This window comes from Melozone crissalis, unplaced genomic scaffold (genome assembly GCF_028551555.1).
Source record: "Melozone crissalis strain CALT ecotype California unplaced genomic scaffold, PUWL_Pcris_2 ptg000013l_1, whole genome shotgun sequence".
Classification (NCBI taxonomy): domain Eukaryota; kingdom Metazoa; phylum Chordata; class Aves; order Passeriformes; family Passerellidae; genus Melozone; species Melozone crissalis.
Genome location: NW_026535791.1, coordinates 40,837,104 through 40,850,829, shown reverse-complemented (window position 1 = coordinate 40,850,829; position 13,726 = coordinate 40,837,104). Strand labels below are relative to the sequence as shown.

Genomic DNA, 13,726 nt, shown 5'->3' with positions numbered 1-13,726 from the left:
TACAATTTGAAGCACTTGTCACTTCATTACGTGCTCTTCCTATAAAATTATTTGTTGAAAGCACCATATGTTAAAACAAGCACAGACGTGACAGTCTTACAACAGAAGTTAGAGACTAAAGTGTTTGACAAGATTCAAACATATTTGGAAGACTGTGTGGGGCTGTGTGCACATGTATGGTGCATAATTAACAGTAAACAGAGATTTCCATAACCCTGATTACAGTGCACTGATATGATAAAACCTGAACTGAATTACAATTATAAAGGAATCTGCATGCCTTTCCTTTATGCTCATACAGAAAAATAAAATCATCACCGACTTTTAATAAGCTGGTAAAATTTTGACACTTCCTGACTAACTCTAGAACTCATTCAGGCCTAAAAAAACCTGGCTGAAATTAGGAAGATAAATACTTTTTTTAAAAAAATATATAACCCAAGCATCTCATAGATCCATGTATATTAAAAAAGACTATTAAAGTAACCCATAAAAATTTTCAGTAATTGAAATTAAATCAAACTGTCTTTGAAAATGAACTATTGCACCATCTTGATAGGATTTAATTATCCCTCGAAAGTCACTTTGCAGTATTATACAACATAGGCATTGTCTGATTCATGGTGCAGAGAATCCAGCTTGAAAATTGGAAACTAATGGGAATGAAAGAGGTGACAGAAATATCTCTTGCTCAGTATCCTGCAGAGCTTACCGAGGTCACACAGAAGTGCTGAATCTGGTGATGGAAGTACATTTATTTATGCCAAATTGCAGGGCTCAAGCCAAAATTGCATAGCTCAAATAAGTCACCTGAATATATATACATATGTATAAGTATAATGAGATTGCTTCCTTCAAAGTGTGAGCCTGTCTTAGAAACCTGTGACACTGATATACTCAGACATTAAAGATTGATTACACTGCCCTGAACCTGGCGTTTTATGCCAAGCAAAAGTGTAACATTTTAAAGGTGCAAATATTTTGATTTTCATTCAATGTTTTAGATAGAATTATCAAAACTTCTACATTAGATATTATCACACATTATCTCAGTCTTCTTTTATTAATATACTGAGGGCAAAAAAAAAGAAAAAAAATCAAATCGAGGCTTTCCTTTTTTGAGTCAACAATTCTAACATGCACACACAGAATCCTCATAAAATTAAACAACTGTGAACAGGGATGGAAGGAATAGGAATAGTTTATGCTTTTTTATCATTCTAAATTGAGAGAACTGTGGCAAACACCTTGAACCAGAGCTGAACATACTGAGTTTTATGTCCTGGGCTGGGGGAGGTCATAGAAATGTCCAGGATATCCTGATTTCCAATATCCTCATTGTGAAGGGCATATTTATTTGTAAGTGCATACAAAACATCACCTTCAATATCAGTCACTGCTTAATACAGTGTGTCATTTACTTTCTGTCTCTGAAAATGAAATTTCAAGTTTATTTATCAACAAGCAAATTGCATAGGAGGGAGCAGGAGCTCCCTGTATAGCTGGATTGTGAAGATTCATCACAGCCATCAATTTTCCCTACCAGGGGTTTGGTGTTTGCCATGAAATTTTCCTGAAGTAAAAGCCCTGCTGACTGCGAGTGCAGCTACTGAGAAAAGCAGCCTGGAAGAAACCCTCATTGAAATCTATCAAACAAATATATAAATACACAGAAAATTACTTTCATCATTTTAGCATTCACCAAAACCTCTTTCTCAGGGAGAGGCTGAGGGCAGGGTGAGCAGAGGGAAACCATCAGTGGGGGATGGAGGCTTGTGCAACAGCGCTGGGACTGAAAAGGAAGGAGGTTTGAAAGAACAATGAAACCACCTGCTGTAAAGGCTCTGAGTGAAGAAACTGCCTTTTGATACAGTGCCTACTCATGCTCCACAAGGTTACATGCTTCCTACTTATTTGCTTTCCTCCTTCCATGGGTGGATTGGGATTAAAAGTAGGTTGTTTCAAATATTTACTCCTCTAAAATGTCAAACTGCATCAAAATCACATCCATCACAAATGGTGAATCATTTTTCACATCAGACATTCAGGCTTGACTCATTTGCCTGCTGCAGGGATATCATCCTTTATTGCTACAGTTCCTATAATGGGTAACAAGCATTCCGTGATTGAGCATGATTGACTGCAAGCTACATGTGAATCTCTCTTGCAAGCCCAAATTCACTTAACATCCACACCTTTTTCATAGAAGTTCATGTCTATATACAAACATAGGGTGAAAACAATCCTAGAGGAGAAAGCTTGAGCACGCTTGCTCTCTTATTTGAGCCTTGTGTGGCCTGAAGCAGAATGTGCTAATGCATGCCAACGTGCCAGCAGACATTTCAAACATACTCTGGACACTTGGGCCCTACAGTTATGAGCAAGGATGGAAGGTCATTGCATTTAATGTGCTTTTGAGACTGTTGTGATCTTGCAGCTGGAAAAGTGCCTGCAACTATCCATTCTTCTGACAGGGCTGCTTTGGTCTGAAGAGTTTCACAGGCAAAGAAGATGGCTGTGACTCATAGGGCTCAGTGTTTAGGTCAGAGTTTGCTTGGAAGAAATGAATCAGCTGGATGACTTACTCATCAAATGCTTCCTATAATTAATTTCATTAATTCACATTTGTAGGGATTCATAATGAAAACAGTAAGATTGATACAATCGTAGAGTCAATGGAAGTGCGTGTGTTTGTAGGCACCAAAAGAAAGAGCAAAGTGTTAAAAGAATGCCCTTTATGGACAAACAAAGGTGTGTTTAGAGGACACTGTTCCTGTGCTGTGCATGTCAAGGCCACAGCACAGAAGACTGGCAGCAGACGACCATGCACTCTGCCATCAGGAGGATTACATCTCCAGGTTACAGCTCATTACCAATACCATTATTTTTCCTTTTAGCCCAGCCTAAAAATAGGCTATAGACAGAGCCTAAATATTGCAGACCAGGAAAAATGTACTGAGAGCTGCTGAGCAATATAAAAGATCACTGAATAGTAGTGGTTGGAAGGGAACTCTGTCCAATCCCCCTGCTAAGGCAGTTGCACCCAGAACTAGTAACACAGGGCACATCCAGATGAATTGTTAATACCTCCAGAGAAGGAGAATGCACAACTTCTGTGGCAGATCTGGCCATAAAATAGCCTGTCACTTCTGATCAAGAGGAAGCACAGGGACAGGATGAGGACTGTTAGCTGGCATGACCTTTTCCCATACTCAGGTGATGCTCACAAGATCACACGAGCTCACACATCTTGGTGCTTATGAGACATGGGTGTGAGGCTGAGTGAAGGAGATTTATGACAGAGTGACTGTGAGTCGAAAAAAATTCAGCTTATTTAGAGATTGTGCACCTAAATCTCACCTTCCCATTCCCAAAACTCTCACACTGAATTTTCTTATATGGAATACCCTAAACTTTAGGTGATACAAAATAAATCTTTTAAAAAAAGAATGTTCTATGCTTTTGTGACCCTATGCAAAGAGAAGAAAATTACCCTTTTTGTTTTCCCAGAGTACATTTTTGCAGTCCACCTTAAAGATGAAAAGCAATTTTAGTGAAATATTAATGCTGACATCATTAGCTACATCTAGCTACATTAGTAACATCTGGCATTTAGCTACATAAAGAAGCATCTACTTGCACTTTGCAGATGCTTGGGTTTGACACATCTATTAAAACACGTATGAGTAAGTGGTGTTCCACATTACACCTGTATGATTCCAGGACAATTCCATTATGTTACTGACTGCACTACGCTAAAAGTACATGGCTGCTGTGCTCTTGTCCATTGTTTGGAGTGGGTCTGATATGTGTACAGAACCTTAGAAAGCAAATTCTGTATAAAAGTTGAACAAAATGGCATTATCAGCTTGATAGTGTACAATGAAACAGCAATATTCAGTGACTCTATGGAATAAAAGTTACAGTGGTTTAGGTAAAAATCTAGTTAAGGAAAAACAAAGTGAGAAAATGTAACAGTTTAAACATAAAAGTGTTCATTATACTACATTCTGATTTAGTGGACATATTAGTAGACATATTCCTCTACTACAAATACATATTTGCAGTAAAGGAAGTTTTAAAAAATAGGAAGTCTCCTAAGTAGTGTCTGTGGTAGAAAGAAGAAATGGTGCACACGGGACAGTTTTTGAGTTCATAGAGAAATTCACCTAACTTGAAATGTCACACTCTAACTCAGCCACCTTATCAACTCCTTATTATCAATGGAGAGGAACAGGCACCTCCAGAAGGTGAATTGCCCAATCCGTCTCAGACTGACACAATTGAATCTCCAGGTATTTATTCTTGTCACTGCCTAGAGAGGTCTCTTACAGTGACAAATTGAGAAGTAAATGTACAATTTTTACATGGATGAAGTTATAAGGGCTTCCTCTGTCCTTACACAGATCATCCCCCACTAAACACTGTAATACTCCTTCAACTCTTTAATTTGTTTTCCTCTTAATGAAAACATACACCCCAACGCTGATGCATGACCCATCCCCAGTAACAAGGAACTAAATAAAATAAATACTTTTGTAATACTAATTTTTTAAGGTTTTTTTATTGTTTAGTACAACTCTTCCAAGTCCTACAGAAAAAATCCCCTCCACTATTTTTTTCAAGATCTTGCAAAGCAAAATACAAATTAATCTTTAGTTGTGCTAAACACTAGGAAAATATTCTTCTACATTCCCCTGATGCCAGAAAGAAAATACAACTTAAAAGGAAAAAAAAAAAAAAGACTTTATGAAACAAAAAGTATATTAAGAGAATAATGACTTTACCTATTATCACATGCATGCCAAGTCTTGCCAAATGCTTCACAGTTTGGTAACCAATTCCTTTAGTGCCTCCAGTCACTATAGCAACCTTTCCATTTTGTGTAGGGAAAACTATATGAGAAAAAAGAAATAACACAAGGTTAGTTCACAATAGTAGCACAATTAAGAAGTTAAGATGTATTTTAAAGAGTGTACACTTAACAGACCACTCAAGCCAGGCTAGTAAACAATCTCAGGAATAAACTCTGTATGGAAATAAAAACTTTGGAACATTCACCATTATTTACCGCACTATAATTTTCCAGTGTTAACAGTTCACAAAAGACTGAGGCTGACGACACGAAAAGCAAACAACCACTTCAGAAATTTTCTCATTTCTATTTGCATTCATTTCATCATCCTGCAGTCATCTGACCTTTACAATTTCCACCATAATTCTGTTACTGAGCAAGGTGGCGGCACTTACGTCAGCTCACGGGCGGCTTACTCAATGTGTACAGGGGAAAAATTCAATTGGCAGCATGATTCCCTGGAAATTTCTTGAATGACAAAAGACCAGCCTCTGTCAGTAACATGGAGGAAAGATCTCAGTCAAAGGTGAGCTGTCAAAAGTACACCAGCTGACCCAATTTCCCCACATAACTGAGCACTTTCCCTTCTGAAATCACAAGGCCCTGAGCCCCAAAGAAAGGAGGAAGCAATTTTCTTGCATGAAAGCCCCCATCTGCTTTTCCCACCCACATTAGCCCTGTCCCACAGAAGCCAGCATCCCCAACACTCACTGTCAGCCTCCACTCCACGTGCTCCTTGACCCACACACAGCCTGGCAGGCAGGGAATGCTCCCAGACTCCCTCTGCTACAGGGGTGGCCAGGCACATCCTGTGTCTCCTGCCTCCCCAGGAGCCCTTAGCCTGCCGAGTGAGCCAAGAAGCCTCTGGGATGGCCCTTGCAGAGCAGCTGCCATCCCAGCTACGAGCTCTCACACTGGGTGCAGGCTGCACAGCACATCCCCCCACCACGGAGGGAGTCACGCAGCCAAAGCAGAGCAAAGGCATTATCATTCAACTGCTTGGGAAAGGCTTGAATTAGGTCTAATATCAACTACAATTTTTGTTTTGGGGTGGAGAATGTTTCCTGTGAAGCACCATGTAGCCTTTAGGTGACCAAGGTGAATTTCTAATTTGCTTTGGAGTCAATGCCGTGAGGTATTTGCACAGGAAAATAGTATTGAATACTTCTTTTTGCTGTAGTGCAGTGTCTGTAGGCAATGCTATAGATAAAAAATGTTAAAAAGATGACAAGTTTCATGTATCAAAGGACTTTCTATTTTGATTTCCAGGTTTTTAGGGGATTGCTTTGTTGTACAGCACCAACTCATATTTTACATAGTTATGAAACACAGGACTAGCACTGATACATGCTCCTTTCTTCACAGCAACTTCAAAAAGGATCCACATTTCACCTTTTTTGAAATACATAGTTCTTTCCTTCATGATTCAACATGAATTTCTCTTCAGGTAACAACCCAGTTCTTCCCTTCCATGAAGAAGAGAAATTGCTTGCATTTCTTTGAAGGTTAACTCCAATTACAGTGATATGTATGCACATAGGTGTCCTGACATATATAATTCAAGCTAAGTATGACTTCCCCAGAAGCCTTCTTAAGGGGCTTCAATTTAGCTATATGCAGCCCTGCAATTTCCACCAAAAATACTTCTAATCATAAACTCTAAACAAAATGCCTGCAGGTCCAAATCTTGTCAAGAGAAAATGCACTCTTTTGGGCCTGAGTACTAGAGTGTTTGCAGGGAACCCCAATGAGGGGAGAGAAATGATGCATCTGACTTCATCTTATCAGGAGGTTAATTAATTATTATATTATATTATATTATATTATATTATATTATATTACACTATGTTACATTACATCTAAACTGAATCTGAGTGTGCACTGACACTGCACACCCTGCTCTGAATCTCATGACTGCAGTCCCAACATACACACACAGCTGGCCCTGATAGCCCAAGGAAACAAAAACACCATCACTTTGGGTAAACAATCTCCATGCTGCATTCCACATTTGCACAAACACAGGCACAGCAAACAAGATAAGAACTGTGTTTTCTTTCTCTGATGTTCAGAGAATGTGAAACCCAGAAATACTCTTGGGAGAACTGTGCCTTGCTTTTCTCTGTGAGGAGAAATGTGGGGCTACAGAGTACCTTCTCTTCCTCTTCTGCCTCCCCATGCCTCCCCTGCTTCCTGGCCTCTCACCACATTGCTACCTGACATCTGGATTTCACATGTGGCATACGGGTGCTGTCACTCATTTCCATTACTGCACCACCTATTGAATAAGAAGTGACATTTTAATGTGAAATTCACTTAGAAGAAAATTAATGAAAGAAAAGGAGAAAAAGAAGTCAGGACTGGGGAAGGGGCAATGAGGTGAAGTGAAAATGGAAAGTCAGAAGAGGAAAGCAATAACAGGAATAACTGTGATAAAGTGGTTCTTAGCAGAGGACCCGATTTAGCAGATGGAAGATGTCCAGTTCTACCCTGTCTATGGTGACTGCAAAGAAAAGGACAAGTTTTTGGTCCTAATGGCCACTTAAAGACTTCACTGAAAAAATGCATTCTGTGCAATCCTATATCACAGAGAAGTTTAAAACAGACCTGCTTGTAGCAGCTAGCCCCAAGGACCTAAGAAAGCAGACAGGGAGGAAGAAATGAGGGCTGCAGACACACAGATAAGTGGTCATTATCTGTTTTATTTCCAAGAGATACAGCTTCCACATAACATGGTTTTGTATAGACACAACACTGCATGGCACAACTCAGTCTATCCACCCACTTCAGTCAAAATGGGAAATGAAAAGAGAAAAACTGAAGTACATCGGGAAGTGGGACAGGAAGAAAAGAAACTCCTCAATTAATTCTTAACTGTTATTAATTTCAAAAATATGCACAGTTTCCATCAAGTCAGATGTCTTAATATAAAATTAATCTCCATTTAAATGAGATACAGCTAGTATTTATTTCAACAAAAGCAGTCAAGATCAAATATAGGTTCTGTGTGTATCCAGGGGCAACTCCAGTGAAAGGCAGTTTATTAGTGCCCTGTTCCCTCTAGAACTACAACCTCATGTGGAATTTGCAGCACACCCAACTTTCAGTGCTGAAACACCACTTCCATGATGAAACTCCGCATGAAAGCAGACCTGGGCTCAGCCTGGTTTTCAGCAGGTACTGGTTTATTTTGTGTGAGAGGTTGAGCTGAGTGCAGCTGTAGCCTCACAGCCCCCCAGGCAGGAGGCAGTGGGGACCCACCAGCTTTGCAATGCCCAGAGAGGTTCCCTCTGGCACTCCTTGCATCTCCTTTAAACCACCCCAGATCTCTCTCTCCCTCTGCTCCTGGTAAGGAGGTAGATACTGATCTCGAGTTCAGAGGAATAATGCCAGTGATATCTCTGTGGGACATGAGAACAGTACAGCCCTGTGCTAATGAAATCCCCTGACCAAGCAGGAGCTGTTAATTTCCCTTGTGTTCAAAGAAACCAGCCTGCAGTCCTCAGGTGCTCCTTTATCACACCAGTGGCTGAGAGAAGCTTCTCTCAATCTGCAGGTTCTGCCTGCATTCCAATGTATTTGGACGACATAAGCCTGTTTACTTTGCAAGTGGATTACCCTAAAACAGGAAAATAAGCCAGATTTATTATGTCCTGATATGAGGCTATTTAAAAAGCATTATTTTGCTTTTAAATATACTTGTCCTTAATCAGAATTAAATTGGATGTACATAGACATCCTCACACAAATTCAATACTACAAAAAATGTAAGGCAATTCTGTAATTTTAAAAAATACTAATTTTCAAGGGAGTCTAAAACAGGGCTGTCAGGATGCCCCTGCAACTGCCAAAACCACATGGAAATAAGACAGTCTGCAGACCCATATCAATGACCAGTTCCTGCCGGAAAAATCTCAGCTCTGGAGCAGGGATGAGAGTCATTGAAGTAGCCAAATCAAAGCAAAAGCACCAAGATTTCTCTTTTTTTAAAAAAATACACCAAGTGAACACAGACAATGCAAGCCTCAGAAGAAGAGCTTCCCTTGAGAGTAACTTGCTTTGGTATTCTGAAAACTTTACAGCACATGGAGCTTGAGGCCAAGGGAAAAAAGAAGAAAAAAGCATTGGAAGTTTATTTAAAGCAAATTGCATCAAATTTTTACAAAGTTCCATCTCCTAACTTACTAATCCAGCATCTGCCTTGTGGCACATTATGGGTCATGTGGACATTGCAACAGAATTTCTTTCTATTAATTTCCTCATTAACCCTCCTTTTAAGACATGGAAGGCCAAGGGTAGAATTTATATTGTCTAAATCAGTCCCCTGTGTTTATCAGGCAGGATCTGAGCACAGCTGAAGGCATCCAAAATGTTGGTCAGTGTCCACCTGTGAGGTGCTATTCTGGGACCTGCCTGCACCTCCTGAGCTGGCCACACAGTGCAGCAACTTTGGTGCTATTTGTGCTGGAGAGATCCCTACAGACAAATCTCAACAGTTTTTTTGGTTTTTTTTCATTCCTCCTATAACTGAATAATTTACATGCAAATATTAGGCCTGAAGGTAACTGGCAGAAGCACAGATGGAAAAAAAATGAAAAGAACTAACAATGAATATTTAGTTTCATGACTGAATAACAAGATCCAAGTTTGGAGCGATTCCTGTATAGCAACACTGAGTGAGAAAAGAAGGCAAACTGTAATTTCCAGTCCTCATCTAACACCACAGGACAGGGCACAATCAAGTTCTTCTAGATGGATTAAAGAAATCATATAACTCTATGTACCACAGAATTATTGAGTAGTTTTTCCTATTGCAAAATATTCTGACTCTTTTCCTCTGATTTATACTGTGGCAATGTTGAGATTACAGCCATTAAGCAGATGTAGAAAAAGAATTCATTTTCCACTCTGAGAGGCAATCAGTAAACTGCTGGGGAGCCCATGCAGCTTTTAGCAATAGCCTTTTTTGTGTGCCTTGTAGAAACATCTCCATAAAATTCTGGTTTGGCAGAAACCAGGCCAACAGGGTCTGGATTCAAATGTCATTCCAGGACTATCCCAACAGAAGACAATTTAGGTACTCAAATCCTGACAGATAAGCCAGACAAACTGCTTGTGCCTCAAGCCTGTCCTAAGCCTGTGCAGAGGATTTTTTTCAAATGCAAATTGTCTTCCCAAATTTGCACACCAAAATCTTTTCTGCTCCCAATCACTTTCCTAATGAACATCAATATGCAATCAAGATTGAAGTCCTTTAAGGCTGGAAAACAGGTAGGTGGCAACCAGCCCGACAAGTCCTCCTGTGCGAAGGCATCCTGCTGGTTTCAGCAGCTGGGGCCACGGGGCTCAGTGCTGATGAACAACTGCCATGCACACATGCAGGTCCACAGGCACACAGCCAGCAGCTCCAACACACCTCAGATGGCAGGATGCATTGTGAAAGGGAGACTTATCTGTCCAGGGACAGCATCTGTTTCCAAGCACAGCTGGAGTTCTGCATCAGAGAGGAGACAAGCCTCCCAGCTTTTGAGAATCATGAGGAAATGGAGGTATCGGAGAGGCTGGCCCTGGAGTCACTCATGGGAACAGAAAGTGTTGAAGAACCAGAACAGCAGGAGAAACCAAACCATGGAAATATGTCCCTTGCCCTACAAACTCATAGGTATCTCAAGGTGCTATTAATGGAACAGCAGCAGTCAGATGGCTCTTAGAATTTCAGCAGCCAGGGGAAGACCTAATTTAACAAGGCTCCCACGCAGCCACTGACAGGGAATAGGACTGGTTACAGCTGCTCACAAAACCACAGCAAAACCCCTGGCACACAAAAGTCTCTTGTTTAACCAATGCACAAGACACACACAGAGCCTGAAATGCTGCATGCCAGTGAAACAACAAACAGCAACTCACACTTATCAATTCTGGAGACTCACAGAAGTTCCAACCCTGTATTTCAGGGAATGCACACTCAGCCTGTGCCCCATGAAGTGGACATTTCCACAACACAGCAGAGCAATTTGTCTGGGCTGCCTGGGCTGCCAACCAGTGCTGTAACTCCAGCCAAGGCACCACATATCCAGGATGCCTGGACAAATGGCCAAAGTGCAGCAAGGCAGCAAATGACACAAAAGGAGAGGAGCTGGCAGATACACCAACTAGAGAAGCAGAGTGCTCAGCCAGCTAAGGAGATAACATGTTTACTCATCCCTTCCTGACATTGTCAACACAGGAACAAGTGACATTTCTTCAGAGTTAGCAGCAAACATCTGCTGAGCCAGACTAATGATTTTTTTTTTTTGAATTGCCAATGAAAACAACTTAAAAAAAACAACCAAACTTAAGGCTGCTCTAAATTTATAACATTTGTTTAGCTTTTTGATAAGCATGCCAGCTTGCTTACAGGGATGAAGTGATAACATTTGCAGGCAAGATGACAAGCCCTTCACAGAAGGCTGAGATGCAAGCTCCCAAAATCCATTACAGGACTTGTTCCTAGATATCTCATTTAATACATGCAGAAATCATACTACAAATGAGCAGAACAGCTAATTTTCCTCTTGTTTTTTCAACTCATTAACAAACTGTGGAGCCTTGGGGGTATTAGAGAGCGACAGATATTGTTAGAGTCCAAGAGCACAAATTTGGAGCATGAGTATCCACAGCAAGACCTAACTATAGTTGAAAAAGCCCCCACATATTAGAAAATATGTAAGATAAGCTGGTGCAATAGTAAGATGAAAGTTATGATGCCGGCATTACAGTCCTGAAAGAAATATCTTTTACTAAAGAAAAATAACAATACCCTAAATAAGGCAGCTGTTCAGAGCAAGAGTTTTTGGCAGTCAAAAATACAAGACCTGTGGAAAGACATCTCTCTAACAGTGGGAAGGGGAGTGGAAAGCTACGCTAAAAATTTCATTTGCATGACACACCTATCTGCATTTCTTCTAGTGATTCTTGGAAAGGCAGTATAAATGCAGATAAAGGGAGAAGTGTGTGTGGAAAGCAGGGTGTGGAAGGAGAAGCAGAAGGAAGTATTAGACTTTCAAATAAGACACAGGAAAAGGGGTTTTTTTGTCAAGATAAGGTCATTTTCAAGTGCCTCCTTCCCTTTGCCCCTCTCTTCACAGGTATTCAGGTGAAAGAGACACAGCTCTAAGCAATTTAATACACCTGAATCATAAACCTCTGCACAGTGTCCTCAAAGCCAAAAAAGGACCCAGTGAGAACAGTGGCACTGCTACCTACAGGTGCAAATCAACCATGGTTTGGTGGGGTAAGTCAAGGCACTGATCCACAGACTGCTAGAAAAGTAAGCTACAGCTACTGCCAAAGTAGTGCAAAAAAATATTTCCTCTCCACTTGCACATGTATTTTCAGTGCCCTGTTTTTCAGAGCATATGACTGGTGTGTTTCCAAGTGAAGAAGTCCTGCCTGGTTACAAGAGCCAGGGGAAGATGCATTTTCATACATCTTTCCACTGGAGCCTGAGTGCTTTTGCTTTATTTGTCTAATAGGATGCTCAGTAATGTTAGTCTTGGACTCTGTGATGCTGCTGGACTTGGCAGAAGGGCTGCATGGAGAAAATGATAGTTGGAGTTTTCAAAAATTATACAGACGGTAATTTTCCAAACTGATGTATGCTGCCTTCACTCTGTCCATGAAGAACCTCCTCCTCCAGGAAACCCTATGCAAACCTTCTGCATCAGGATCATGGATCATCCACAGCAAAAAAGCTGGATGTTGCCACCTCTCCCCCAAGAAAGAGGAGGGTTAGGATGGAGAAAACCAAAGAGGACTTTTAATTTGGGAATTTGTCTTGACATTTCAGAATTGCCTTTCTCTCAGACAATGGGAAATAAGGCTGCATTGAAAAACGGTTTGGTGAAGCACATATATGAGCTTTTTACAATACAAGTTCAGGCTGATTTTGACAGAGATATTAGGAAATTTGATCCTAACAAATATGAAGCTGCCCTAAGGTAAAAGAAAGCAAAAGTAGATGAGAGGGTAAGGTTCTCAAGTCCTGAATCTCACTTCTGGCCATGTTTGCCAGAGTTCCTGAGTACTTTGTTCCTTTTGCCAAAATTCATCTGAAGATAAGATATTTGAATTTAATTTTTTTTATGAGTGCCAAATAGATAGATTGAACACCATTATACAAATCAGTCAGATGGAAAATACTACAGTGCAGCATTAAAATCTGCTAAAATTTAATCAGGAGTTCAAGTTTGTCTACAATCTGCTCTTGGGAGGAAAGTTCCCAACTGAATGTGTAGAAAAGGAGAGCACTTGATCCCTGGGAAGGGCATGAGGTGTTAGAGAAAGAATCAAGAGATGGACAAGTTGCCTTACATCAACAAGTACAAAAAAATTATATTAGTGAAATTATGGCTCTGCAAGTTCCCAACAGACATCAAGCAACTCCTGCCATCACACACTAGTCCTTGTCTTACATATTCTTGCTATTCCTGGCTTAAGCTAGTGTTTGTTTGTTTGTTTGTTTTTCTGGAGAAACACTAGTCTTAAGGATTATTTCAGACAAAGGCTGATAGTACATTTGACAAACTTGTGGAAAAATATCTGGCACCTGACTACCCACTGGCGTTACACCACACATGGCATGTTTTGCTTCACTGTGCAATCATTCTGTGCTGGGACAGAGGCCAGCTGGGGACTTGGATGAGGCCATGGGCATTGCCTTTGCTTGGAAAGGGGGGCTCTGCTGCCATGAGGCTGGACTGGAGAGGTGTGGGGGACAGCACTGTCACTGGCAAGGCACGGCACTAACTCAGCTCAGTGACAGTGAGCAGTCCCAGCCTCAGTCATAAAAGGCAATTCACAAAAATATAACATTGGGTTTTGTGAAATAAG

The 13,726-nt window shown here is 40.7% G+C and overlaps 1 protein-coding gene across 1 annotated transcript in view; it reads right to left on the bottom strand.

The window, feature by feature from the left end:
* Positions 1 to 13,726, bottom strand: part of DHRSX (dehydrogenase/reductase X-linked) — a 158,576-nt gene that overhangs the window by 116,221 nt on the left and 28,629 nt on the right. The window contains exon 2 of the mRNA XM_054271398.1: positions 4,788 to 4,895. Coding sequence (XP_054127373.1) covers positions 4,788 to 4,895 — 108 coding nt within the window. The remainder of the gene's footprint in view (positions 1 to 4,787; positions 4,896 to 13,726) is intronic.